This window comes from Trachinotus anak, unplaced genomic scaffold (assembly GCF_046630095.1).
Source record: "Trachinotus anak isolate AG129_WGS33_773 ecotype Australia unplaced genomic scaffold, CSIRO_AGI_Tana_v1 ptg000028l, whole genome shotgun sequence".
Classification (NCBI taxonomy): Eukaryota; Metazoa; Chordata; class Actinopteri; order Carangiformes; family Carangidae; genus Trachinotus; species Trachinotus anak.
Window position 1 is genome coordinate 13,058,133 of NW_027273879.1, and position 27,908 is coordinate 13,086,040.

Genomic DNA, 27,908 nt, shown 5'->3' on the forward strand with positions numbered 1-27,908 from the left:
AGACTCCGCCCACCCAGCCCTCCTCCGGCAGACGCCGGAGTAGCGGTGCAGCGGAGCCGACTATTGGCTGACGGATAGCAGGAGACCTCGGGAGTGTATGAAGCCGAATATTAACTTCAGGCTCAGTTCGCCACACAAAGTCAGTCTACGTTAAATAACAATGAGTACATCGGAGTCCTTGGACCGAATGGAACTCTGTGAAAGCCTCTTGACATGGGTAGGTGATCAAATACGAAGTTTTTTGGGTTTTTTTTTTTTTAATTTTCTTTACTGACCGACAGCTCTCCGGCGCCGGCGATGCGAGCTAGCACACAGGGCTATTGCTAGCTCGATGAGCTAACGGGACAGACCAGGGGAAAATGACACGGGCTCACGCTGGTTACGTATGCAGGCCAGCTGTTTGGTGCTTTAGCTGCTGATGTGTTGCTTGCTAGCCGCCAGCAAACCACCTATCTAGGAAAAACTACAATTTTGGCTCCAGCTAGCTCAGTGCAACCGGGCGTTTAGCAAGCTCAACTTTGCCTAAAGCCCCGTCGAGTGTTGTAACGGGGACCTAACGGCAGAGACGTTGGCCTTGTTGTGGTTCGACTGAGCGAACAGTGTAACGTTACAGAGCGGTGTCTGCTTTGAGTCTGAATTCCTGTCATTGTTGTCTATCGTTACATCCGCTTTTCTTTCCCCATTCCTTCTTCTGACTAAAATTTCCAAATGCACTCTAGTTCACCAGGCGTTTTTTTTTTTTTTTTTTTTTTTTTTTTTTTCCTTTGGCTCAAATCTTTAAAACAGAGATCTTAGTGGGGAAAAAAAGCATCAGACTGTGGGATCATGTGCTACCTTTTGGTGCGTGTTTACATTGAAATGCAGCTGGGGCCATATTCATCAAATATGTGGTTGGCATAGTACCAAGGTATCGATAATGTGTTAATGATTTGGGTTTGACTCTCGGGGCTTTGATGCAACATTTAATCTAAAGCTGACACGTCTGATAAAAGAATGATCATTGCTGATGTCCATATGGTGGCTGAGCAGATAGACATCCACTGTTCGTGTCACACATGTTCAGCAGAATTGTGACTGGACTGGTTGAGATAATGGGTGATGGCAACTGTGCATACATGTTTTTACTATACACTACTGGCGTAAACGTAAGCAGTGTATAGTGCAAACATGCATGTGGTGTTGCTTACAATGGAGCCAGTACAGGCAAACTACCCTGCATCTGCATAGTCATGTGCCTCTTCATATGTCAGTCAGCTGTGCTTGAAATCAATTAGTGGATTCCTTTTTGTGAAACCAAGAAGGCCCTTCAGAGTGTTTCATTTACAGTATGAATGCTGTAAAAATGCTGGAAGTGAAAGCTTCGAAGGAGAAGAGGAGGATACATTCAAAATGATGGTAACTTTGAAAATGTAGTTGACAGCTAATCTCCGTCTTGTATCTGCCAGCGCATCACTGTCACCTGTTCCTCTTGTTGTCATAGCTTTGTTTATGCATGACAACCCAGAAAGGCTTTTATAATAGTTCCTAGTAATGTTGTGGCAGGCAAACATTCCTCACATACCTGTTAACTGTGAAGTCACAGTGTGACTGATTATTACTACAAGGCATTGGGCTGTACCTTTTACAAAATAGCAGTGGAGATATCCAGACAACTGTTTTTGCTTAAGGTCAGTGTAAGAGGATGGCCGCATAGTTTTGATTTAAAGGATGCGTAGAAACAAAAAACAATTTGTTTATTATTATAGTTTGGGTTTCAGAGTGCCAAAATAATGGCTGCTTAAATGCTCTTGCCACATCCACATAAAAAATATAATGTCTCACATCCTGAAATAATGTGTCAGCAAGCTGTTACTTTTATAGCCTGTGTTCATTGTCTTACTGCAGATGAATAAATAAATAAAAAGGAGTTAGGAAATGTTGTGGGTTACAGTCAAGACAACTTATCTTTTTGGATTTAACCATTAAATCTGTCAGCTGAAAATCACTGTGTTACACTCATTTATATCAATAAGGGCAGGATAGATAACAGAAACACCTCTCTGTGTAATTAACATCACCACAAACTGCAGCCTCAAAAATGATCATACAGTTGGATCTACACCTCTCTAATACAATAAATAAACCGAACATTATGACTGCCGTGAAGGTAGAACTGCATGTATTAGATTGCATTAGTTTTAGCTAGGTGTACCTAGTAAACTGACAACTGAGTGTATAGTTGCTCTATGAGCGCTTTTCACGTTGTACAAACCAGTTAGTCTCGTTAGATCATACGATGTAAGTGATAAAATTTTATCTCATGACACTACAGTCACTGGAAAATAATGATCAATTAAATTTTTTGGTGTATGAGAAAATTCTTCATTTTAGTTGCGCAGAGCTATAGCCCAACTCCAATGAGCTGGCTGATATAGCATGCTCTCTGAAGTGGACATCTGGGCACCCGTGACAGTCATAATTTAGACAAGTATTTTCACAAGCATTCTCTTCACACTGATCACTTCCCTTCTGAATCAAAGCTGGTTCTGCAGCCTAGTTTGTTGTACTAGTCATGTGAGGTATGTTTTTTCCAGTTCTACTCTCTCCGTCCCAAACTGTTTCCACAAACCAGTAGGTGTGGATTTCCTTTTTTGACCTCAGTCTGCCTTGTCTTTGTGACTAGTGTATTTCCACACTTCTGTTGTGGTTTAATTGAAGTATTGTTTTCAAGAACATAATTTTTGGTTATGTTTTTTTAATTGCATGAATTCTGTGGCTTTTCAAAACGGAGCGCATTCATTTCTAATAGGTAAAGAAATTCAGTTTATGATGGGAAAGGCAAAGTTTGGTGAAGCATTCTTATATAAGCCCTTTTAGCAGATTGCTATAGATGATGTGATCAAAGCATACTGATTGTAATCTAGAAAGACTGTGGAACACAATGAGCAAATCTTAAACTAAACTTGAACAGCCCAATTCCTCAGGTCTCGTGATGCTTTGTTGCTACATTCATTGGTTTTCAATCATCACTTTGCAGCTCACACACATATTGATGCGATGAAAACAATTAACCAAAAGCAGAAGAACCCACATTACCAAGGCTTATGTATAAGAAAAGTCTCACGTTCTGAAGTAGTGATTGTTAAAATACTGTTTGAGGAAAGTAAACAGAAAATTTACATTATTATAGCATTACAAAGGTCAAAAGTCTCAACTATTGCAGGGCTCCAGACTAAGATTTTTCACCACTGTCCCAAAAAACAATTTTAACTTTCCCGAAGTGACTGTAAACCATCCCAAAATCAAAATGCCATGCACACACACAGACAGACAGAGATTCTTGGTTTCTAAATTAGAAAGCTAGATGTGTGCTGCCTGCTGCAGTCCTGTTTCTGCTCCTGATAAAACATATTGGTGTCTGTTGTTCTTAGTATTTCCTAATATTCAGGGATGGAGTGGAAATAAAAATTGGCCCAGGAGGACTTGTCAACCAGAACCCGTCTGGAGACACCATCACATGTAGCCTGTGTCACACTTTACAAGAATCACATAGTAAATAGACGATGAATTAGGATGATTTCTAGAACAATACTTGAAATAGAACAACTGGCACATTAAACTGTGGCTCTTATTTTTACTTTCCTCTGTATACGTTTGTAGCTATAGAGAGTGAGAGATTAGAGTCCAGACTGAACAGTACAGCAGTAAATTCAACACCAGACAAATTTTCTTCCTTCACCGGATCTTTCTGGAATACAATTCTGTAGATCTGAGCTGATCACACAGACTCCGAGGACTTTATTTAGCTTAGTAGCAGAAACCAAACCCACTCAACACCATCCTGATAAATAAACTCAGACTAGATTCCTGTTGTGGGAGCTGTACTGGGAGCTGTGGTCCTGAACCCACTCTGCTGCTCTGCTCCTCCTGTCTGTTGTCTGCACAGTAACTGCTGCTGGGTCAACAACTAGCCTACTTGAAACATCCAGACTATTCTGGAACTCAACTTCTTTTCTCTCAGATTGCCAGCCTTTTTTTTTGTTTGTTTGTTTGTTTGTTTGTTTTTAAATTGTTACTAATGTAAAACAAGTCAGCAACAGCCCACAGTGTTTAAACAATGATAAAGCCCTAAACGCATAAATGGTGAGTGGGTGGACAGAGCCGCAGGGCTGAACCGAACGTAGTTATCTGGGGAGATGGTGAGGGAGATGACGCGACACAGAGCCACAGTGTCGGTATGCTCCACCGGGCTAATTGTCCAAGCTCTCTCCCTCTCGCCCTCCCTCGTTCCTGCAATCAGCTCGGCCCACCAGGAATCTTCCCGTGCCTCCTGATCAGCCGCTCCCTGCCTGGTATTCACTGTTGTTAGTCAGAACATGAATCATTTCGCCACTGACAAATCCGCTACTAATCAGTGATATTTTCATCGCCTGACTCGTGGGTTAACTGGGATCTCTGCTGTTCACGTACAAGCTGTTTACTGTGATAACAAAAATACCACAATGATATTTGAATTTGTCTAAATGTTTGCTTAGCTAATAAACACACACACACACAGCCTAGACACCACCAGTAAAGTATGCTAAGAAGTAATGTTACAGAGCAGCTGGTGACTATTTTAATTCAATGGATAATAAAAATATGTCAGTTACCTCAGACTCAGGTTTGAAGACCTCTCAGTGCTCACTCCATGTTCTGTTTATCCAGCACGACATATCAGTGAGGTCCTGTTAATGAGCTGTGACTGAGGGGGTAGATGGTCCAGTGTTAGGAGTTCAGCACCGGAACATCTCAGCTCTCCCGCTGAGTGATAGTTTTTTCACGTGCTTCAGCTCGGCGCTTGGTTCAGTTTGTTATTTGCTAACTAAGTAAGTGATAAATTATAGGCTATATATCCTTTTATCCTGGAGGTGTCCCGGCTCAGATCTCTGTTCATCCCAAATACATTTTCTATTGTCCCTCGGATGACAGGACGTCCTTTGTCTTGAGCCCTGTCTACTGGTTCAGATGGACATTGCTGTGAAAAACTTAAAGTCTAGTTAATAGCTATGAGCACCACAACAGGGTAGCTATTAAAACAGTCCTGTGTAATAATGAAGGGAACAATATTATTTAAGTATATATACAGTAGTGGCTGTTGACCTCCTTTTACTTGGTGGTCAGTGCTTCAAGGTTCAGTGATTAATGTGATCATAATAAGCTGATTGAGAGGTGATCCCGATGACGCAGTGGACATGGCTTAGACCAGAGCTGTCTGCATAGAATCCTGATGGTACAAGTGAAATCAACAAATCCTGGCTGGCTCCTATTAATTCTTGTACTCATTCACTGACAGCTGGTACCCCACAGTGACCTTAACACCATAAAGCCACTCACCTGCAGCGCTCCACTGTGGCTTTTCAAGAGACATCACATGGGCACATTTAAAGGCTTTGTAATGCAGTGGTATGTATGCTGCAGTTTTGTTGATGTAACTGAGCACGTGGGGCTCGCGTGGCTGTGGGAAGGAATTGCTGCTCGGGAACAATAGTTTACGATGTAAATAAACCTACAGAGCCCTGCAAAAGCTAAATACACAGTCCACAAAATGCAACCGATTCAGTAGTTTTGGATGTGTTGGACCTTAAGTAGCCGATAGATTGAAGGTGACCTGATCTATCACCTTCACTCACCAGCATGGGCCAAGTGTTGATAGAGCTTCCAACCTGACCTTAAGCATATTATTTTTCAAAGGCCATTGATTCATTTCATTCTCACAAATGCATTATAACAATGTGCATCTGACAGCTGTTGATGCTCTTTCATGTTTCTGTCAAGGCCTTTGTTGGTTGTCTGTGTGTTTGTGATGGCCTGGTTCTTGTTATTTATGTATTATGTTATCTTTCATTTCACATCTTGTTGTCTGAAACAACAATTTAATACTACATTTTTAACACCCATGGTTTAATTCCTACTCTCTCCACATGATACATATTAAACAACAGAGCTATCTCGCTCACCACTATTGTGTCTTTACAGTATCTAAACAGAGGAAGTCAGAATGTATCAAACTCTGGAAGATAACAGCATCACAGCAAAGGGTGTAATCTTGCTTGTGCTGTCGTATGAATGTGGCAGTGCTTTTGTAGCTGAACTGGTTAGATTATGGAGTGAACACTGTGTGGGTAATTGAAGTGGGTAAGTTTTTCTCAGTCTCTCACTGGTAATTGGTGTTATATAAGTGGGGGGTATTGTTTTGGTTCTGTTGTGCGTTGGCTCTGGGCTAGTGGCTGGCTTTAGCTACTAGCTGCCTGGTTGATACAGGGAGAAGCTACAGTATCTTACTGCTACTTGGCTGCCTGGAAATCCTGAAAATTAGTTAAAAGAAATAAGAATAAAAATATGGATGTTTTGAGAGTGATCAGACACAGGTAGGTGTCATCGGGGTTGAAAGTTAGAAACTAGATGTTGATTTAAACAATGTTTCGAGTTAAACTTGTTGTTGGCGCAGCAGTTTCATGCCATGCAAAGTGTGTCCTTTCCTGTTGAGTCTCAATAGTCTTCTTGTTTACTGGTGTCCCCTTCTGTTTTTGCTCATCAATGATAATGCAATGCTTTGAGTTGCTTTTCTGTGGCTTAAAAAAATTTTGCTCAATATCTCAGACCTAGATAGTTGATTCTAAAGAATTAAAAAGGAAGCAAATCAAGTGCAGTGAACTCACTTCATCTTTTATACTTATTTAAAGTTGTTTAAAATAGATACTCACATTAGTTCAAGTCAGTAATTGGAGATGGTGTTATTCATCATGTTTATTTTAAGAAAATTGTGTTAACAGTTCTACAGCCAGTATTTCCAAAGCCATTGGTTTAGATAGCAACAAGTGAAATGGCATATTCTTGCTAAGACTTGGAGCTATTTCTCAGAGTCAAATCTTTCCAGTCATAAGAACTTTGAATGAGTTTTATATTGGAAATAATAACAAGTTGAACATATGTGACTATATACTTATATCAAGCTTTAAGCTGATTTAAAGTGATCTGGTCAGTTCACTTCAAACCAGCTGCCACATATAGATCAGTGACACAGGGCTTCAGAGCTACATGCTGTATTTGAGCCACGTAATGAAAATCGAGGCAGACATAACGATGAACAACACGCAGGCAGAATTTCAACCCCGTCATATTCTTCCTGTCAGAAATCCAACATTCCTTCTCTCAGTTTCCCCCTCCTCTTTTGGCATGTTGACTGTTGTTATGTAGACTGAAGAATAGTCACTTCTTTCTGGGCAGTAGACTTTAAGTCCAGAGGGAAAGATACAGAAGGATATGAAGGGTAGAGAGGGAACAAAGACACGTCAAGGGAGATATTTGAACAGGAAGAAAAAATATTTGAAATTAATGACAGAGGTGACATAACAGAAACTGAGCAACGATTATAAACAAAGTTGAGAAGAAATTTGCAGGAACAGTAAGTGAGCTCTGCTTCGGTGCACACAGTAATATATTTTATGCAGCACTTGCTCCTCTCAGTACCATCACTGAGGTACCCTTCAGACATGTAACTCCCAACTCCTCTAATGGAGCAGCTCAGTGGCTGGCAGGTAAGAATGCGGTTATATTGGGCAGCTTCCAGGTGTGAATGTGAATAATTGTGAGTGTGAATGGGGTGTCCCTGAAAGGAGGGTGTTGTAGCTTTCCTTGCAAAATGAAATGAAAATTGTATTGCTGGTCAACTTGATAAACTACATAGTTTTATTATGTTTTATCATCACCCAGCACTCAAAGGTGTGTGTGTGTGTCTGTTTGTTGTATAGATCCAGACATTTGGAGTGGAGGCTCCATGCAAGACAGTAGAAGACTTGACGAGCGGTGTCGTCATGGCCCAGGCTCTACAGAAAATGTGAGTTTTCATCCATAATGTTGGTGAATTAGAAAATGCAGTATTTGTTATCAGTTTCATGTTTATTAAAAAAAAATCTTTCTATGTTATTTTACATTGTCGTTGACGTGTTCTGAAATGCATGACAGCACATGTAGCGCAACATTCAGTAAGACTGGCACTCCATCACCACAGGTCCAACCTTTTCCTCATTCAACTTCCTAAACCTGCAGCTTTGGAAGATGCCCTTTCACCCTGTTTGTGCTCTTCTGATTCACAAAATCACTTCATACTTTCTATGTCTGTCTTTATTTTTTTTTTTTTTTAGAGATGTAGTGTATTTCAATGACGCTTGGATTAGTAGAATCAAGCCAGAGGTTGGAGACAACTGGAGGTTAAAGGTAAGAACCAGACATTATTTGGTCTAACAGAAAAGATTGATGGTTTAGGTATTTTTCTTTTCGATAAGCTGAATGACAGTGTGAATGAACAATATATTTATCTAGAAAATAGCAATCATACAGGTATGTTGGTTTTGCATGTTCCTAATGACTGAGTTGATCCCACTGCTATTTTGTCACCAAGTTTGGGTGAATATCTTCATAAGTACTCTCTTATTTCAGGTCAGCAATCTAAAGAAAATTCTGAAAGGCATCCTAGACTATAACCAGGAGGTAAGAGCAATCTACTGTATTTGTTTTGAAATTAAAAAGGCGTGAACAGTACCAACCATTCAGACCTAAGCCATTGTGTTGCTGGTATGTTCGTAAGTTGTGACTGCCTACTCCCCCCTTCATCCCTTTAAGAATAATAAAGTAAAATCTCATTTTCGTATGATGAAGTATTTAGATAATTTTTTCAAAAAGATCTGTTGCTCCTGTCTAGATCTTAGGCCAGCACATCAATGACTTCACACTACCAGACGTTAACCTCATTGGAGAACACTCCGATGCAGCAGAACTTGGGAGGATGCTCCAACTTATACTGGGCTGCGCTGTCAACTGTGAACAGAAACAAGGTGCATTTTCCATATTCTGTGTGTGTTTGTCTGTCCGAAGTTTATATTGGAAAATAATGTTCTTTGATATCACATTGCGTTAACAGCTCACTCAGAGGCTTGAATTCACCTCATACTTATGTCTCTTTTTCTAGAATACATCCAGACCATAATGATGATGGAGGAGTCAGTGCAGCATGTTGTCATGACAGCCATCCAAGAGGTAGACGGTCATGATGCTTTTTAGACCTGGAGAAAATGGTATTTGCAGATAATAGTTGATTATGGAGAATGAAGTGGGATTGGTCAGACAGATTTTTAACATAAAACAGGTTTTGCAGGTGGGATTGGGATGACACAGCTGCAGGGTCAGATTGTAATTCTGTGGGAGTACAGGATTGACAAGGCAATCAACTTCTTCTAACCATTAACCTATTTTTGTGTGTTTCTGTAGCTAATGAGTAAAGAGACTCCAGTGATGGGAGGAAATGACTCATATGTGGATCTAGACAGACAGGTATGGAGAAATTATTGAACCTCACAGGCGTGGCTCTTAATCCAGGTCTGTTTTCACAGTAGCATCAATACGATCTCATATTAAGAAAGAAAACACCTTAATTTGTAGTTTCATGTAGTGAAAACAAACCATCTTTACATTTTCTTCATACTGCCTAGAATTCAAAAATATTACAATTTTAATGTAACTGTCCTGGACTAAATAGACTTGACGTTTAAGGTAAAGTATTAAAATCTTTGAAATGGGACATCCTCCAGCATCTGGACTTTCAACGGAAACCTCAACACCAGTTTCTTTATACAGAGCCGTCACTACAAAACAGGACCACCAAACCATGTTTCACCCTCTTCCCTTGTGGTCACAGAGCTGTAAAACAGCTGGATCTGTGGAAAAGCTTGCTTCAGCAGAACCGCTGTACCACTAAGTCATCATTACCGTATACAAACTGCTTTGAAAACACCTCAGACTATTTTTTTCTGTAATTATATTTGTATATCCCCAGTTCCAGCGTGTGTGTGGTTTTGACTTGGATTCTCTTTATGTTTTCAGCTGAAAAAGACAGTTGAGGAGCTGAATGACGCTTTGGCTACCAAGGAAGAGATCGCCCAGAGGTGTCGTGAACTTGACATGCAGGTTGGTTTTATACAGTGCCAAACCCCATGTTTTGAGCTTTTTGAACGCTAGTCTTGTTGCATCATAGCAGAGTGTCCAGTTAATCGATCACATGTCTGAATAACCTAACCTGAAACATATAACACCACTAGTGGGTCTGACAGGTTGGTTATTACATATTCACACTATTAAAAAGTGAGTGTGTGTGAATAACGAGACATTAGGATAGATGGTTGAAATTGTTGTCCTGGTAGTTCTCTCATAGTTGTTAATTAGTATTATTAAATTAATCAAACATCAGTATTGTTAGATTGAATACTATTATGCAAATAGTCTGCTGCTGTAGTCAAATGTATAATTTAAACTCTTGAATATCAGGCATTAGTCATTAATCTTGAACATGAATATTTTCTCAAGACAGTGAAATTTTTTGACAGTTAATCTTTATCTAAAAAGATTAAATTGGTGAAACACAGTGTGGATAAATTAGCACTTTTCTTTTAGTTATACTTTGCAGTAATGTAGTTAATAGTCAGTTCCGTTGAATATATCATAGCATACAGTGGAACACTGTTATAAATGCACAGTATTTTCACATCCACCCAATTAAGTTTTATTTTGACTTTCTTTCTGCAGTGTTTTCACATCTCTTACTCTCTGACTGATGGTTCCATAGTTTGTGCTTTTACAGCTATTTTTGGTTACACTTTAAAAACAACTCCCTTTTCTGCATAATTGCATCTTTTTTTTAATTAAATGGTATCAAAACAGCTGTTTAGCTGATTTATGTATATCATTGTCACATTATTTCATCATTATTTCAAAAGAATGACACAGATACTGCAGGAAAATGGAGCTGTACTTTAAAGGGTTGCCTACTTTCCTGTTGTGTTCAATCAGTTTCCTCTTATTTCCTGACTATTTCAATACTGTGTGCCTTGCTTTAAAGGCCCTCCATGTCCAAGAGGAGCGTGATAGACTGAGGTTAGAGTTTAATGAGCTAGAAGAGAGGGTAAATCCAAACTTTCTTTTCTTTCTGTCTCTTCCTTCCATCCATGGTGTGTGGTGTGTCTAATAGTCCTGGATTTTTTTCAGTCTGCTTGCACCAGCATCCCTTTTGGAATCCAGATTCCCCTTCTCCTAAATTTGTGTGCATGTGGGTGTAAACGTTTGTGCACAAGTGTTTGTGCACACGTATACACGTGGTCCTCTTGGGGCACACCAGCCACAACTGCAGTTTTGTGTGGGTGTGTCACCCCTTTGACAGTAACCTCCTGCCTTTTTACCTTGTTGTGTTTCATGCTTTCCCACAGCTATAGTAGGCAGCACGAGGAAAAGCTTGATTTTTGGACCAAGAGGAAGGAGTCATTAAATGGCAGAACTGTTGAATATATGTCAAATATTTACACACTGTATGTTACTCACATTTTATGTTATATTTTGGCTTTTTTCTCTTTTGGAAGTACACATCAAGAGCCCTTTTTAATTAGAAAAAAATATGGCCAGTAAGCAATCAGTAGCACCATTTCACATACTTTAACTCAATACTTATAGGAATTCAGAATTTCCGGTTTTGAGAGTGAATATTTGAGCCCCGCCTTATTTCCTGCTTTTTCAGCTGTTCTGATCACATCTTTGATGTGATATAAGCTTGTTGCAGTGAGAGAATTTTCACATCCGTGCAAGTTCTCCCAGAGTGCTTCCACATAACAATGCTACTGCCATTTAAATGGCATGCATTTTACACATGAGAGTGTTAAACAGAATAAAAAAGCAGACATAGTTAGTCATGTTCTGATGGCCTGTGAATAAATTTAAAAATCCTACAAAATAGATTCTACAGGTGTAAGAAGCAAAGTTCAGTCTCTGAGTCTAGAGTCTACCTGTAGGTCTACCAAAAATCACACAATCATTAAATTTTCCTGGAACCTTGAATTAAACACAAGTCTAGACAGTGATGCAGGTCTCAAGTTAAACTTAAAGTACTGCCACACTGCTGTTCTGTGAGGCAGAAGACATTAAATAAGATCCCTCTCACCTACTCTCTTACAGTTGCTATGTGATTTGTGGCTATCACTTATACCAGTCTAGGCTCAGAGAAAGGTCACTGCATTTATTTATAAGTCCCAATATTTTGGAAAAGGGTTATTGGCAAATCCAACAACAATCAGGGATTAGAAATGTGGTATGTGGTAGTGAAAACAACCAGCTTCTGCTTTGCTTTGTGTGGAGAATTTGATTCCCTGTCTATCACATTGAAAAGACAGCATCAAACCATATGTAGCCCTCTTTAATGTTGGAGCTTCTTGGTTTGTATGTTTGTTGTGTCCTTGCTTTATAACTGACGTTGATGCTGCAGTGATTGTGAATAACCTGGTGGACTGAATGCTGTAAAGAACTGTTACATGTAGCTTGAGAGATATGAATTGAAAGTTTTAGTGCCTTTCCCTCCTAACTTGTTTCCCTTTTCTCCCTCTCTTTTCTCTCTCTCTTTAATATCCCTCACCTCTCGTGCTCCCTTTTATCATTCTGTCCTCCACGTCACCCCTTTTTTGCCTTTTCCTTTAATTTTCACCTTTCTTGTAACCCAAATCCCTGTCTTCTCTATATTCATCTGATTCCGTTTGTCTCACTACTGAACCATATCCTCCTGCCCTTTCTATTCCTTTTGTGTATTTTTTCTATGTATTTCCACTCTTTGCCCTCCTCTTCACCACCCTTCCTCTCCCAGGTGGCAGCCTTGCAAGAGGAGAAGAGCAGTTTGCTTGCAGAAAACCAGGTCCTCATGGAGCGACTCAACCAGTCAGACTCCATAGAGGATATAAACAGCCCTGCTGGACGCAGACACCTCCAGCTGCAAACACAACTGGAGCAACTACAGGAAGAAACTTTCAGGTGTGGAGTTGCTATATGGAAAGAGATTTTGTGACATAAAAAGTGAGAGCTGATTTTACTGATGCTGATGTCACAAATCTTCAGATTCGAAAGATAGTTATTGTTGCTATTCATTTTAGGCTGGAGGCAGCAAAAGACGACTACCGGATCCGTTGTGAGGAGCTTGAAAAAGAACTTCTAGATGTAAAGTCACAGAATGAAGAGCTCGTGTCGCTGGCTGATGAAGCCCAGTCTCTCAAGGATGAGATGGATGTCCTTAGGTAAGTTGGAATACAAAATCTAAGCCCTCAACAGAGTGTGATTACCTGAGTAAAGCACACTGAACAAGAGAGATTCTAATTGTTGTTCACAGCAATCTAGTTAAATCCCTTAGAATCACAAGTTTTAACATTGGCATTCATTGTGTTACAAATAATCTCTGTTGTGTGCATAGTTAGAGTGCATTGAAACAGCACTGATGTTATCCTAAAGGTGTATGAGGTAATATAACCATGGGTTTGTTCTGAATTTTTATTACCCATGAAAGCATTTAACAAATTGACAAGCATTTCTGGCAGCTTGATGAAAACATGAAGATGGAACTATAATTAAAAAGTTGTAAGTCTTGCATCAAATGTCTGATTGATGTGAAGATGAGTAAAAAACAGGAGACAACAAAAGACAAATAATGCATTGTTGAACCACTATCCTGTTATTTCAGATATCTGTTGATACAGGTGTGTCACTATATAAACAGAGTGTTAGTGAAGCTTTCTGCTTCCGCCCCATTGTAAACATAACATCACAAAATGAAACTGTCTGCTGTTTCCCTCGTAGGCATTCATCAGACAAAGTGTCAAAGCTGGAGGGCACAGTGGAGCACTACAAGAAGAAACTGGAGGACATGGGACTTCTCAGGAGACAGGTACACAGTCACACACAGACAACAGACTGAACTGAATATATTTTTATATATTTTTTTATTGTGTAGAGTTTTACCAAAGTCTTCTCACATTACAACTCATTACTCAGAGCAGCACAAATGAAGCTCATATTTCTGCTATTTTTCAGATAAAGCTGATGGAGGAGAAGAACACAGCGTTAATGCAGACCAACGTCGGTTTGGAAGAAGATCTACGAAAGGCAAATGCTGCCAAGGGCCAGCTGGAGACGTACAAGAGACAGGTACCCAAACGAAAGCCATGTTGACTTTCACATGCAACAATCATAATGTACATGGCTGGACTGTGTAACGCAGCCTTTGATGCTTTGACACATGTATATATAATCTGACAGATAACGTCTTTTCCTGAACTGTCGTCTCTGTGCAGGTGGTTGAGCTTCAGAACAGACTCTCAGAGGAGTCTAAAAAGGCTGACAAGATGGAGTTTGAGTACAAACGCGTCAAAGAAAAAGTGGACTCCCTACAAAAAGAAAAAGATGTATGTTCAACTCACTTTATTAATAAACAAGTTCATTAAGCTGATAAAATGATAAATGTACATTTTTCATTTCATCCCACCCTACATGTTCTCAGATGGAATCAGATGGAAAAGATGGAACCAGAGGAATGTGCCTAATTTTGTAATTTAGCATTTTGTGAGTAAAGTAAGACCAGAGTCTGTAAATAACCTGCAAATGCTGCAGTTGCACAAAGTTCCAAGAATGGTTGCTAAGTGGCTGATAAATGACAAATTCTGTTGGCGTTCAGTACATTGAGAACTTTCATTCCAGATCCTCCACTTTCACTTTCACTCTCTCTCATTCACACTCTTTTCTCTCTGTGACCTTCTGTAGCGAATGCGGACAGAGAGAGACTCGCTGAAGGAGACTATTGAGGAGCTGCACTGTGTCCAGGCTCAAGAGGGACAGCTTACATCAAGTAAAGAAAGAGTTTAGGCCACTAGTATAGCCTGTTTGATCAAGCCTAAGTAAGTTGGGTTTACCCTGTAATAACAACACTATCTGTTTGCCCAGGTCTGTTCCCATTGGTCAGCAACGACGGCTCTGATTCGCTGGCTGCTGAGATCACCACCCCAGAGATTCGGTATGACATTTGAACCCCACTTGAGTGATTTTAAAGAAGAGAACAAAGTGATATAGAGTTGTTGATTGAGTACAGTTATCATTCAGTCCATTTATATTCAGTAGCTTAGTTAGGTAAAGGAATGTAAATATCATGATTGAGAGAGGAAGAAATATCACAGTGAAGTAGGTAAAAGTATATGAAAGAAGATTTCAGTTTCTGTATGGGAGAACATTCACCTGTATTGTGAGTTTTAGAAATGCTGAATATTCTGATGCAAAAGACATTTATTTAAAAAGTTCTGTTTAAGATTTTGGACCCGGTGTTGCAAGATGCAAGTTAAAGCACATGAGTCCAGATGAGGGAAAAGATTTAAGAAGTGCTTTACAATGACAGGGACCGAGAGTTAGATCCTCTCTCAATGTTGCTTTTGTGTGTGTGTGTGTGTGTGTGTGTGTGTGTGTGTGTGTGTGTGTGTGTGTGTCTATATGTCTGTGGTGTTGCAACCAGATGGTCTCTAGCTTCGTCCTGCTTTTTCTGCCATTTTAAGGTAGAGAGAGTTTGTCCTAAAAAGAGCTGTCTCTGTACTGAGTTATGTAATAGTTGCGTGTGAGTTACATCAGCCCAACTGCTGCTCTCCCAGAGGGTTGGGTTTTCTGCCGGTAGCATAAAGTCCCTGGATTTTATCTCAGCACTTGTGAACCTAGAAAAATGTGGATTTGCATTGAAATCCTAATCTGCCAAAAGCTGCTTTTGAGAAAAAAATGAAACCAGTCCAAGCTATTCATTAGACTTGAGAGGTAATGAAAAGCTGTTGTGTCCTGAGGTGATGTCATATCCTGCAAGTGTTCGAAGATTAAAGTAAGATGTTGCAATAGCAATGTTTCATGTGAGATGTCTAAAGAGAAGAACAGTGTGTGAAATACAAATTTGCTAACTGGGTACTTTCGTGATTCATGTTTATTTATGCCTGTTGGTTGTCAGTTCAGTGTCCAATAGTGAGCATGAAAATCTGAAGTAATTCAACGTTTTGCTTTTATGAGCAGCATCTGGAGTTGATTTTTGTCAGTCAGGTTTTCTTTAAACTGAGCACAGCCAGAAAAACAGCTGGACACACAGTTATTCTCTCAGTCTACTGCAGAGTAGGACTCAGAACTGCACCAGAAGAAATCCAGTAATGTTGATGTAATATTATTGTTCAGTAAGCTGCACTGCAACCTCTTCTCAACTCACATTTGCCCTCTTTGGCCTAACCTTTACAAGCCAGCAGCTGTGAGTGTGTCTTGAAACATTTAGCCAGTTCTCCAGTTGGACAGAAGTCAGCAGCCACACCCTCAAAAAAAACACAAGACTCGATAAACAGCCTGTGCTCAGTGCTGTCAAAAAGAAAATCCAATCTGATGTGTTGAGTAGATAGACTGAAGCAATCTGGGTTATCTCAGAAAGCCAAGCTATTCATAAAAGTGAATAAAAACCTCTAAAACATAGAGAGCCCTGAGGTAAACCTCTTATCCAAAATTGATTTCACTTCCACGCTGCCTGAGTATCAGATGCCTCCTGCTCTGTCCCACTCAAAAACAACTGTTTTTCCACCTGTCATTTTAACGTTTACCTGAGTACAAAGACTTAGTCCCCCTTACATACCCTCCTTTGTACTGTGTGCACTGTTCGGTTTTGTTTGTCTTTTTTTGTTCTTATTTTATGGGAAGAAAATAAATAGGCGAGTGAAAGCAGGTGCACGAACTGTTCCCACAGCAATTCAACTAAATTAATGTATAAATAAATAAAAGAACAAGACTGCTCAGGGAAAGCTGATCGATTTCACACAGCTGCACAGCAGCACATTCAACCAGCTGCAACTTTGAATATTAACTTCTTGATTTGGCAGACTTTAACTGCGTTTCACTGACACTAAAGACTGCAGAGAGGAAACACACGAGCAGTGATGCAACCTGGAATACAGTTGGGCATAGTTTAATCATCAGGACACAGTGAGTCAGGGAGACAGTGCAACTTACAGTGGCTACTCGGTGGCAGTATCAGTCAGTTTGACGTAGTGTTACAGCAGTATTGCAGTAGTGTTACTGGAGCTGTTGCATAATTCTGTTTGCATAATAAATGTTTGTAGAATTAATTAAGTTTGCAAACTGCTAACATAAATTACCATCTCTCGCTGTGGGCACTATCTTACACCTGGCACCAAGTGCAACGCAAGTGTCTTTGCTAGTTTCAGACCAACGCAATTGCCATTTTCCCATTTCCTGTTTAGTTTAAATAGCAAATACACTTACACCCATCAGAGCACCCATGGGCATGTTGGCCTTAAAGTGAGATGTGGTTAGGGGTATTGTTGGTGCACTCTTATTTTATGGGCGCAAAAAGCACATATACAACATTGTTACAGTACAGCCCACAGAAGCTCCATTATCCATTATAATATGAAGGAAGAAAGAGATAAACAGTTAGATATTCTGTAGGGTTGCTGAGTGCAGGTGTATAACAATCAATATTGTTTCAATTAAATGTGGTCAGTTATCAGTGTTTTTTGACAGGAATTAACTCTCAAGTGTGTTTTCACAGAGAACATCTGATACGTCTTCAGCATGAGAACAAGATGCTAAAGCTGGCCCAGGAGGGATCAGACAATGAGAAGATTGCACTGTTGCAGAGTCTACTGGAGGATTCCAACAGAAGAAAAAATGAACTGGAGACAGAGAACAGGTCAGGAAAGAGCACAGCAACATGTAGATTAGCAGCATTAACAGCAAAAGAAAAGAGTCTGAATTATTCAAAGCATTTGGAAGGAAGCAAGGAAAAACACTACCACATTTGTTCTTAGTATCTTATTGAAATTGAGTGAAAATTGAGCAAAGAGAATATTTTCCTCCTAGAATCTCTTGATTTGTTCATGTAGTTTTTTGGAGCCGTGCTGTGACTGTGTTGAGATTGTGTTTTCCTGTGTAGGAATGTGGATCGATTTCCCATTTGTTCCCCCACAAAGATTTTCTTTGTCTATACTGCAACTTCAGTCAGTGACCTTTAAACCAGAAGTCTACCTCTGATTTTTTTTTTTTTTAATCTGCTACTGTATAGCTTGCACTTTGTTCATTGCTTTGTTAAAACTGTGTTGTCAAACTCGTCTTTTCTGACTTTATCAAGGTTGATCAATCAGCGCCTGATGGAGGAACAGAGTCAGGTAGAGGAGCTACAGAAGACTCTTCAGGAACAGGGCTCCAAAGCAGATGACGTAAGTAATGAAGTGTCTGTGTCTGTGTGCATAACTGCGATACCAGCTGAAATGTTGGCAACAACCACAGAAGGTCAAATTCCCATCATACCACACCTGTTGAATAAAGATCATCCACAAGTCTGCAGTACACCACTCCTCCTGAGGGCTCAAGGTGTTTGTACTTTTTATCTAAAAGAAGTAACTCGCAAAATGAGGCAACAGTTTTACAGACTGTCACAGTAGTTCCCCCTAGTGTGTAGAAAACAGTTAAAATCACTTTGGATTTCCTTTTGTTATTACTAACTCTTCTTAACATTAACCATTTCCAAACCCCATTGTATCCATGCTCTTTTATTTCTGTTTATGTGTTTGCGTTTACATTATTTCTCTCCTGTAGCATTAGAACATGATTAGTTTTCTTGGGATGGCTACAAGCCTTGTGTCTTAGTCACATATGACTGGGTTAAGAGTCCTGATGGTGTCAGTGAATGAATTAAATGTGAGATCCTGAGACCATCATAAAAATACAACTTGAACAGATTTTGATTAAGAAATAAAATCCACAAATATCAGCTGAAAAATCTGCTACATAAATCTATTCCTGTTTATATTAAGATATTTAACTTCCTGAAACACAAAAGAAAAAATTTTCCATGCTTCTCTGTTCTTTGTCCCCTCAAACCAGTTTCTAGTAGGGGACGACTGGTATGTAGGAAGAGGAGGTTTGGAGCATCTCCCAACAAGGTTTATGTGTGAGAGAGAGCGAGCATGCTTGTTTATCACAATCATTATGTGTCTTTACTAAATAATTAGCCTTGATCAAAACCCTTTTTTCTTTCAATCGCCAGCGTTACTGGTCTTAATTAAACCGTCTGTCTTTTCACTCAAGATGAACAGAACATTTACAGTATTTTCAGTATTTTATAGATGCAGTCCAGTTTATAAAAATGAGAACACAATAAACAGAGAATGCAAAACTGTTTTCCTCAATGAACAACACAATAATGGAGAGTCCTTCCGAAGACCTTTTTATCAGTATAGTTTCAGTCATTTAGGTAAGGAGGTGGTATTTGGTGCAAAGATGGGAGAGACAGATCACTGTATGGACATAAACCCATCCACATTTGGCAGGTCTGTGATTCTTGCCATCCAGTTAAACACTTGCCTATTTGCTTTTTTTCAAATAATGCTCCCACTGTCAGACAATAGTAAGTATATCTTTGTGATTCCCGACAAGTTCCCTCTGTTACACTCTGCTCTTTCATGACCTAGTCTTTCAACTTCTTGAAACAAAGTGTCACAACTCAGAATGTAATAAATTTGCAAGTTATGGAAACTGTGCATAATGCAAAGCCAATATTGTCTTAAACATATGTGATACTTGTAGACATCAAAATAACAACTCCAGGATACTGTTGTTTGCAGATAAAATCTCTACTTTGATGGCCAGAAATACATCAAGAATCATTTGATTTTAACCTTGTATAGAGCACTTTACTGCTTTTAATGCATTTCTTACACTGAGTTGCTACACAGACATAAGGGTCACTTCTCCCCTAGCTGAGTGTTGACATTATCAAGTACAATATCTTTCCTGTTAGAAATAGAGAGGCATCTTTAATAGGTTCTTAGTCAGATGCTACATGTACATTTTTCCTCCTTGTAGAAACCCACCTCTCCTCGTACTTTGATGCTGTTGCCTTCTAGTTTAGAGCCAGTCTGAGCATGCAGTCTTCTCTCCAGAGCTCTACAGATTTCATCTTTCATATGATCTTGCTGCACAACACCTTACATACCACATGGATTGTGGTACCGCCTATGGACACAGGATCAAAAAACAACAAAATATAAATCAATTAGAGCACTCATTTAATTGTGACTATTCTTTGTGATTATCCACCCTGGAAAATCATGTTATCACCCACACAGTGCTGTTTTGGTGGCTGCATCACTTCTCTATTATGATAATATTTTCTAAATATTATTGACCCTACACTTCCCTCTGTTGGATGCCATGGGAAATGTTCAGGAATGTTGTCAAATCTTTTTCACCTAGCCCAGACAGGCGCTGTGCTGAACTTGTACAAACCATGTAAAAGAATTTGCTATGTTGCTGCACACATTGTCCCAGGTGCCCAATCCTATTGTTGGTGGGACCTGTATTCAATCTGCTACTTAAATACAGAATTTTTCATGATCATTTGCACTTTATGAAAATGGCATAATGTATTGTCATTATTTTAAATATATCACATTTTTAGAGAATAAGATATTGGGACTTGTAGTCAAGTGCGATCTAACTACAGAATTTATCATGGAGTGGAACTGAACAATTTCAGGGACTAATATTACAGGCGAAAGTGGCCGCAGGTATAAAAATTAAAGATTGACGTTTGCTGCAGTTCCTGCATTTATCCAACAGAGTGGCTGTTAAACTGTTGAAGATGGAAGATATATGTAACGTTATTTTCATCTTGTCTTTTTTAGTCTTCCATTCTGAAGAAGAAATATGAGGAGCACATGTAAGTGATCATACAGACCCTGAGCTGTTTTACTTAGTAATTTCAAATGTCCTTGTTATTTAATTTTGGGCTGATAAACATGAAATATTTGACAAAATTAGACCAAAATTTTTTTTTAAATTAGTGCTTTGTTCTTTCCATCAGGGAGAAAGTACGAGAGCTGAACAATGAGCTATTGAAGAAAAACACCTTCATCGACGAAATGGAGCCTAAATACAACGCCAGCTGTGAGTTTGGAGCTCTGTTAATCACGGAGTGTGTGAAGTGCACTTGTACTCTGTTGACCTTCATCTTCTCTTGCTATCCATTCTTGTCATTTTTAAATTTGAAATCATTTAATGTGTGATGTCGCCTCAATGGTATGAATTATTCAGTTCAAAAAGAGCACAGGGAAGGACGATCACACCAAATCTTTTATGTTGTTCCCTCTCAGCCCAACGAGTGGAGGAGCTGGAAGAGGCCTTGAAAAAGAAAGACGAGGACATGAAACAGATGGAAGAGAGATATAAGAAATACCTCGAAAAAGCCAAGAGTGTGAGTATATTTTTATTGCTATAGGATCCACTGAAATATCTTTTGCACACTGCACTGTAACCAGGAATTCTTGCTGTAGATGTAGATAAACAGGAAAACTGTGTGATTGTGATGTGACTCAATGTGTCCTCTCCAGGTAATCCGGACCCTGGACCCCAAGCAGAACCAGGGTTCAGGTCCAGAGGTACAGGCCTTGAAGAACCAGCTGCAGGAGAAGGAGAGGATGCTGCACTCACTGGAGGTAATCATTTAGATGGTCTGGTACAGAAATGAGTGGATTCATCAGGTCGACTCATAAATGATCTGAGAGATTGTATTGTATTGGAGCAGTTGTGTACTTTCTCTTGTGTTGTGTGATGAATCAGACACAATCATCACAGTTTATGGTGCCAACCGGACGTTTATTGTGATAGCAACAGATTCATATTAGGTTTCTCACAGCCAGCTTCGTAGTAATAAACTCCAGAAATTGAATGAGGGCAGTGTACAGCAGGCTGGTAGAATTGCAGGAGCCCAGCAGAGGGCGCTCATGTTACACACAGCAAACCAGTTGCTGTGGGACATCAATAATGATATACTGGATGTTCATTTTTAACAAAAATAAAATATTAAAGTAATAGCAAGTGGAATGATTAACTCTTAACTTAAAAAAATTCTTGTGTTTATTTTCCCTCCAAACAGAAAGAGATGGACAAGACAAAGAGCCAGAGAGATTACGAGGAGAAGCTGATTGTGTCAGCCTGGTACAATATGGTAAGAAGGACTTTACACAGCCTGAAACTGTAACACCAGTCACCTGTGTCACCAGTTTTGACTCCTGTGCTTTTTAATTGTAGCACACACTCATGTACAGCCGGTATTTAAGGCCATGAAAAGTAATAATACACAAAAATCATTATGCACTGAAGAACAGACATTATTTTAAAATAAATGTCCAGAAGATGATTGCGATTGCAGCTCTATTTATATTATTTTTTATGTAACCCGTGGAATTACACGGTTTTTTACGTGTTTAATTTTAATACTGTAAATGTTTCTCTTACTTATTAAAAAAACCCTTTTTGATGTTGGCTCCAAACATGAAGTCGTCAAGCATTTCAACCACTAGAGGGCAGCAGAGACTGTTCCAAGATTTGACGGGCACTGTTTGCTCTGTCACATATTTGATCAATAGCTGGTGTTAGATTTGCACTAATATTGTGTTCGAGCCAATTCTCTCTCTCATGCATCAAGGTTAGTGGACTGATTATAGCTAATTATGTGGTGACTCTCTTACTCTGTGTTGGAACAGTTTAGTGCTCATGCATAAGTTCTGACCTATACTGGGCTTTTTAATCTCCATCTACTTACTGTTTCTATACTGATAGTGACTGTTTGTTGTGACCATTCATAAGACTTCCTGTGTATCTTTTCCCAGGGTATATCTCTGCAGAAGAAGGCAGCTGAAGATCGACTCGCCAACACCGGGTCTGGTCAGTCCTTCCTGGCCCGGCAGAGACAAGCCACCAGCACACGCCGCTCCTATCCAGGCCACGTCCAGCCCGCTACCGCAAGGTAGATGGCAACAGGGCAGAAAAATACTGCGACAAACTACCTTACAAATCCCCTGAACTTGCATACAGTAGAGGTGCCTTTTTTAAGGCACTCTAATTCCATTCATTTCTAATGGAAGTTCTTGTTTTCCTGCATTCTGCCTATTGATTATCTTTTTTTTCTTCTTGATCAGATCCATGAGGTAGAGATGCCAGGCAAGGCTGCCCAAATCTTGCACCACTTTTTCCCTGACTAAGCACATTTTCCCTCTGACTCCTGCGATGCCAGGCTTCTACCTTTTTCACCCCCAGTATATTCAGTAGGGTCTGACTAATCACTCCAAAAAACACCCTCTCATCCCTTTCAACCACTGACCTTCCTCAACCTGTACTCTCTGGCAAACTTTTGCCAGGCGGGTAATCTGGACCCCAAGGCTGAGAGGGCGCTTGACAAGTTACTGTCATTTTTGTGTAGAGGATCCACTCTACCAGTTCATGCAGTATTTATGCACATCTCTACCTGTGATAACATTTGAGGTTCATCCTTTTTTCTTTTTTTTTTAGCTTGAGTTGAGATTTTCTGTCCCACGTTATTTGTTCTAACTCTTCTGATGTAGCTTTAAGAAACAAAAACAGCAGTTTCCAGTTACATGTGTCAATGTTACACTTGCTTGATTCAAATTAAGATATTTTCAGACAGTTGCTCCTTTGCCTTGTCATTGTGTTATAGAGCAAGGAATATGTTGAGGAGGATGTATAGTCATCACATGTAAATGTTCCATTTTCTTGTGAAATGGTCTGAGTGATTTTTAATGGAACTACGTGGTTTGAAAAAAAAAAAACAAAAAAAAAAAAGCATGACTGTTGGGTGGTAACAGTGCAGCAATAACTGTGAAAGGTAATTTTTCTCCCATGGGAAAAAGGAAAAGTAAAGTTGTTTCAGAAGGTGCAATCCACAGCTGGCAGATTGTGGCAAAGATCAGTGTGCTACTGGTTTCTTTATGTTTCTTAAGGAGCCACGGTCAAGCAAAGCAAGAAATGCATCAGTTCACGTGGTTTTACCTTTACCAGCATTTACCAGGTTGTCTCTGACAACACCTTCTGTGCCATAATGTTAAATTTAAATGTATGTATCGCAGTATTTGGTCAATATTATCCTTAGAACACTGCAGACTTTTGGGCCCAGTCGTGAGGTGCAGTATTTCCTAAATTTTAGATCGTGTGGCTGTTTGGTTGAAACAGCATTTAGTTTGTAGGTTGCCCTTAATGCCAACAAGTCAGCAAAGGGGAGGCCTTTATTCAGTGCAGTACATTGAAGCAGACTTTCTTTCCATATCATTTTAGAATCACTTGATTGCAATCCTAATAAAAAAGGTGTTTCAAGGTGTTACGGTGCTTTAAAAAGCACCACACAGTATTGCCCATGCGACTTTGAATAGGTCCGCTTGTTGCAGCCGTTCCCATCATTTCTTTACTTGTCTTTTGTTGCATTCTTTTAACATTGTTGTTGTTTTTTAAGGCACATCGTGAATGATGCACCTGCATTAACCCTGTTAATTTGCTGTGTTTCTGTTAAGATCGGGGCCCTGAAGAGAACAGGCCCTGTCATCTGACCATTATCTCTCTCTCTCTCTCCTCCTTCAACAGCAATGTCACTGCATGACTGGCACACCAATGAACTGCCAAGCCTGGTGTGGCTGGGCTAGGCTGAGGCGCTCGATGCATGAACTACCTGCCTGTCTACTGTTTGCATGACTTTGCATTGACTCAAGCGTGTGAATAACCAGCGCACCCAGCTGCAGCATGAGCACTAACAACCCTCTGCAGTGTCATGCATTGTAACCTCCAGACAAGCCTGAGGAGTGATGTGGTCGGAAAAAGAGAACCCTCACCCTCCTTCCCCCAATTAAACTCCTTTCCACCCTTCCAGCTCCTTACTCCTCTTGTTCTCTTGCTCTTTGTTATCCTCTCCATCTCCTCTCCTCTACCCCCCTCTACTTACTCTTCATGGACATGCCTGCTTGCGCTTCCACACTGCATCAAGTCTGCTACTATTCAACATTTAGTATGTCGCAAAGACCTAGGACGGGGGCAGTATATCGCAGTATAGGGTCTTCTCTGTAGTGCTTGTGTGCAACTTGATGTTGGCTAGCTGCTTCTGGATACCTCAGTGACATATTTCCACATCTGTTTCTGTTTCCATGCTTTGAGGACTGATGACATCAGTAAGGGAGAAGTATTTGAGAGGTGTCGCCTGCAAATTAGTCTGAAAAACAAAAAAGAAGACAGCACCCCTTTTAACCTCAGACTGTTTATCTCCTGCAATGGTTCAGCCCAGCCTCTCCTCAGTGTGTTGCTAGATGGCATCTTAGGAGTGCTTTACCTCAAGTGTTAGAGCGTACAACAAGTTATTGATTAAAGGAGAGCGTATGGGGCATTATTGTGTTGCCCTGTAGGCTTTTGGACGGTTTGAAGTAGGAGCATAGGACGGCAAAATAAGTGTTTTAAATGAATAACAATGTTACAGATATACTGTTATATGGGATAAAAGCCCCCATTAAGCTTACATGCAATTTTTCTTTAGCTGTAGTTTAATGTCAGTGTAGCATCTATTTCTTGATAAAGTGCACATTTATACACATCATGTAGTGTTATTGTAGCTGACTGTTGTCGATTTGTCTAGTAACAAGCAAGTGCATGTTGTCACATGTTTATTACACTATACCTTAAAAAATGAATGAATGCTAATTTGATAGAAACATCAGACTATTCAAAAAAAGTGGTGTGAAACTCTACATTAGCTCATGTAGGCTAATGTAAAGCACATTGACGTAGTTGGATTGAAAGGGTTAATCAGTTAAAAGATGTGGAAAGGGAAAATGATTGCAACAATTTCAAAAAGGTTTTGGCATTACTTTTTAATAGAAGTTGACTGCTCAAACATGCAGGGTTAACCGCAAAGCAAGACATGAGTTACATCAGACACAAAATTATAGTATCAGTAATAGTGAAACTTAATTTGATGTTGTGTGTATATTTTGTGTAGCTTTTTTAAATAACTGTCTTATTTAAATTTCACTTCCAGAGCTTATGTTGATAAGAAGGATGAGAGAGACTCAAAATAAACAACTGGACCTGAGGATATATGCATATTATAGGCATAAATGCATAAATTTGTTAAATGGGAGAGAAGGTTGAATGCTCCAGTTTAGTGCCTTTGTTTTAAAATATGATTTAAAAAATACTTTCTGGTCTCCTTATGACTAAAGGCACATTGCCTTTAAAGACCAGATTTATTGTTTTATTTGAAAAGAAAAGAAAATGTCTGAGATAATCTTAAACCTCATCCATGATAAATATCTTGACTTGTATTGTTTAGGTGAAGTAGGCTTAATGAGGGCTTTTTCTTCTCTGTTTTTAACCTATTTTACTTATAATTGTTATGTTGTGTAACCTTGATTTAATTCATGCCGTGCATTTTTATCTCGATGGCTTATTTATTCTTTTGCTGCTTGAACAATGGATTTGTTACATTTTTTTTTTTTTTTTTATATATTAGTATTATTATATCACCACTTATACTGTTACAGTGGAGGTGAAGTTTCCATACGGCATCAAAATACTGTTAAATACTTGTCTTATGCAACAAAAGGAGGAGAAGGCTTGTAATAGTGTAGTGTTTGTGTCCATCTAATGAAAATGATACAGCGGTTATTATATGAGCAGTGTCGGCTCAGATCAGTGTAAACTGGAGAAAACAGTGCAAGGTTATATTTACCTCCAGTCTTTTCAGGAAGAGAAGTTTCTTAAGAAATTACTGTGCTAAGAAACTTGTCATATTTGAAAATGAATGTTTTCTCATCAGCAAAAAAGCACATTTATCACTTCTATTCACTGAATTGTTAGTGAATTTACTGTTACCCTATAATGATCATATTTTTTGTGTTTTAAGTGACGGAAACAAAGACCGGGGCCTTGTTTGTGGGGAGAAGGGTTCATTAGCTGTTGTGGATGCACGTTTAACTTGCATTAAAATGACATTAGCACAGATGTTTGGTTAAGTATCTTGGTTAAACAAGGGCAAATCAGATTCTATATCCTGGCATCAACTAAATTTGTGTCCCAGAAGTGAGTATTGAAGTTGAACATTTTCAGTCTAAATTCATTTGTAATGGGAAGAGTTGACATCTTTTTTTTTTTTCTCTCTCTCTGTTGTTTTGTAAATCTGTTGCCATTAACATCTACAGTTTGAGCTGTAAGTTATATTACACAGAACTCTTCTAACCGTCCATCCCCACAAGTCATTGGTTTGGTAAGAAATCTGTATATAATGGAACACATCCACTGTATGGTTGACATGTTCAAATTCATATCGGGGGGGGGGCATTTTTTGTTATTTAATATCTCCCTGAAGAGAAATCAGATTATGTTATTCCCTGTTATCCACCCTCAAGTCAGCCACTGTATTTTGTTGCTTTTGTGTGTCTGTGTATATTCGTAATATTACCTTGATGCAAATGATGAGATAGTGGGGGGAAAGATTATCGTAAGGGAGTTGCAGTAATATAACAAGAGAAACTAATGTTTCACAGTCAGTTAGTTGGGGCCACTTTCAGACCTTATTAACGCCGGTGTCCTCTCAGTAGAGAAGGAAAGATGGACACCTTGATGTACTATTCAAGCTGTAACTCAAAATCCTTCATTATTCATATTTGAGAACAAAATTCTAAATGAGGATTGCAGTTTCCAAAAATAATGGGGTGTATTACTTACATGCCCAAGCTAAAATGAGTACCCAGTATTTCCTAGTGTTACCTGAGTGCTAACTGCACTGTGAGCCAGTCAAAAGTGTATTAGAGAGATGACACAAACAACATGAGGCTGTTAACAGGTCAGACTCTTATTATGAGTGCAGTGTTTGCTGTATTTTTTTACTCATTGGAAAACTTTTCTTTACATATTGAAGTAGCAAATAACCTTCCATTTGCCAAGTTTTATATTGATCTTGTACAAACACACTATGTACATACTTTATGTGACAGTGGTAGAGGAAGTGTCTGGCCATTTGAGAATGAGAAAATAAAACTCACGTCTAGGTAGATGGACTTCATATAGCATCTGTCCGATGAGGACCTATTGATGTGCTTCCTACACTGCAAAACTTGGAGATGACATTGTAAATAAAGCTTGTATAAAACAGGCTGCTCGACTGTTTTCCAGTTTTTACA

At 39.3% G+C, this 27,908-nt stretch overlaps 1 protein-coding gene across 3 annotated transcripts; it reads left to right on the forward strand.

Moving 5' to 3' along the window:
* Window positions 1-27,880, forward strand: hook3 (hook microtubule-tethering protein 3). 3 transcript variants are annotated; one of them, XM_071466719.1, is made up of 24 exons: window positions 1-217; window positions 7,773-7,858; window positions 8,166-8,238; window positions 8,461-8,511; window positions 8,723-8,855; window positions 8,990-9,057; window positions 9,289-9,351; window positions 9,901-9,984; window positions 12,695-12,858; window positions 12,978-13,118; window positions 13,675-13,762; window positions 13,909-14,022; window positions 14,169-14,279; window positions 14,635-14,719; window positions 14,815-14,884; window positions 17,444-17,584; window positions 18,023-18,110; window positions 20,580-20,614; window positions 20,759-20,841; window positions 21,048-21,148; window positions 21,285-21,389; window positions 21,830-21,901; window positions 22,566-22,702; window positions 22,875-27,880. In XM_071466719.1, the coding sequence occupies exons 1-24, from the start codon at window positions 161-163 to the stop codon at window positions 22,885-22,887; spliced, it is 2,163 nt and encodes a 720-aa protein (XP_071322820.1). In that variant the 5' UTR covers window positions 1-160; the 3' UTR covers window positions 22,888-27,880. The 3 variants fall into 3 exon arrangements, with proteins under 3 accessions (XP_071322820.1, XP_071322819.1, XP_071322818.1); XM_071466718.1 differs by having other exon boundaries at window positions 2-217; window positions 24,328-27,880; XM_071466717.1 differs by having other exon boundaries at window positions 4-217; window positions 22,566-27,880.
* Window positions 27,881-27,908: the final 28 nt, after the last annotated feature.

Excerpts from the sequence above, each read along its gene's own strand:
- hook3 (XM_071466718.1), top strand. The coding sequence starts at position 161 with ATGAGTACATCGGAGTCCTTGGACCGAATGGAACTCTGTGAAAGCCTC. Across the intron at positions 218-7,772 it reads GTGAAAGCCTCTTGACATGG|ATCCAGACATTTGGAGTGGA; the intron begins GTAGGTGATCAA and ends TTTGTTGTATAG. Across the intron at positions 7,859-8,165 it reads GCCCAGGCTCTACAGAAAAT|AGATGTAGTGTATTTCAATG; the intron begins GTGAGTTTTCAT and ends TTTTTTTTTTAG.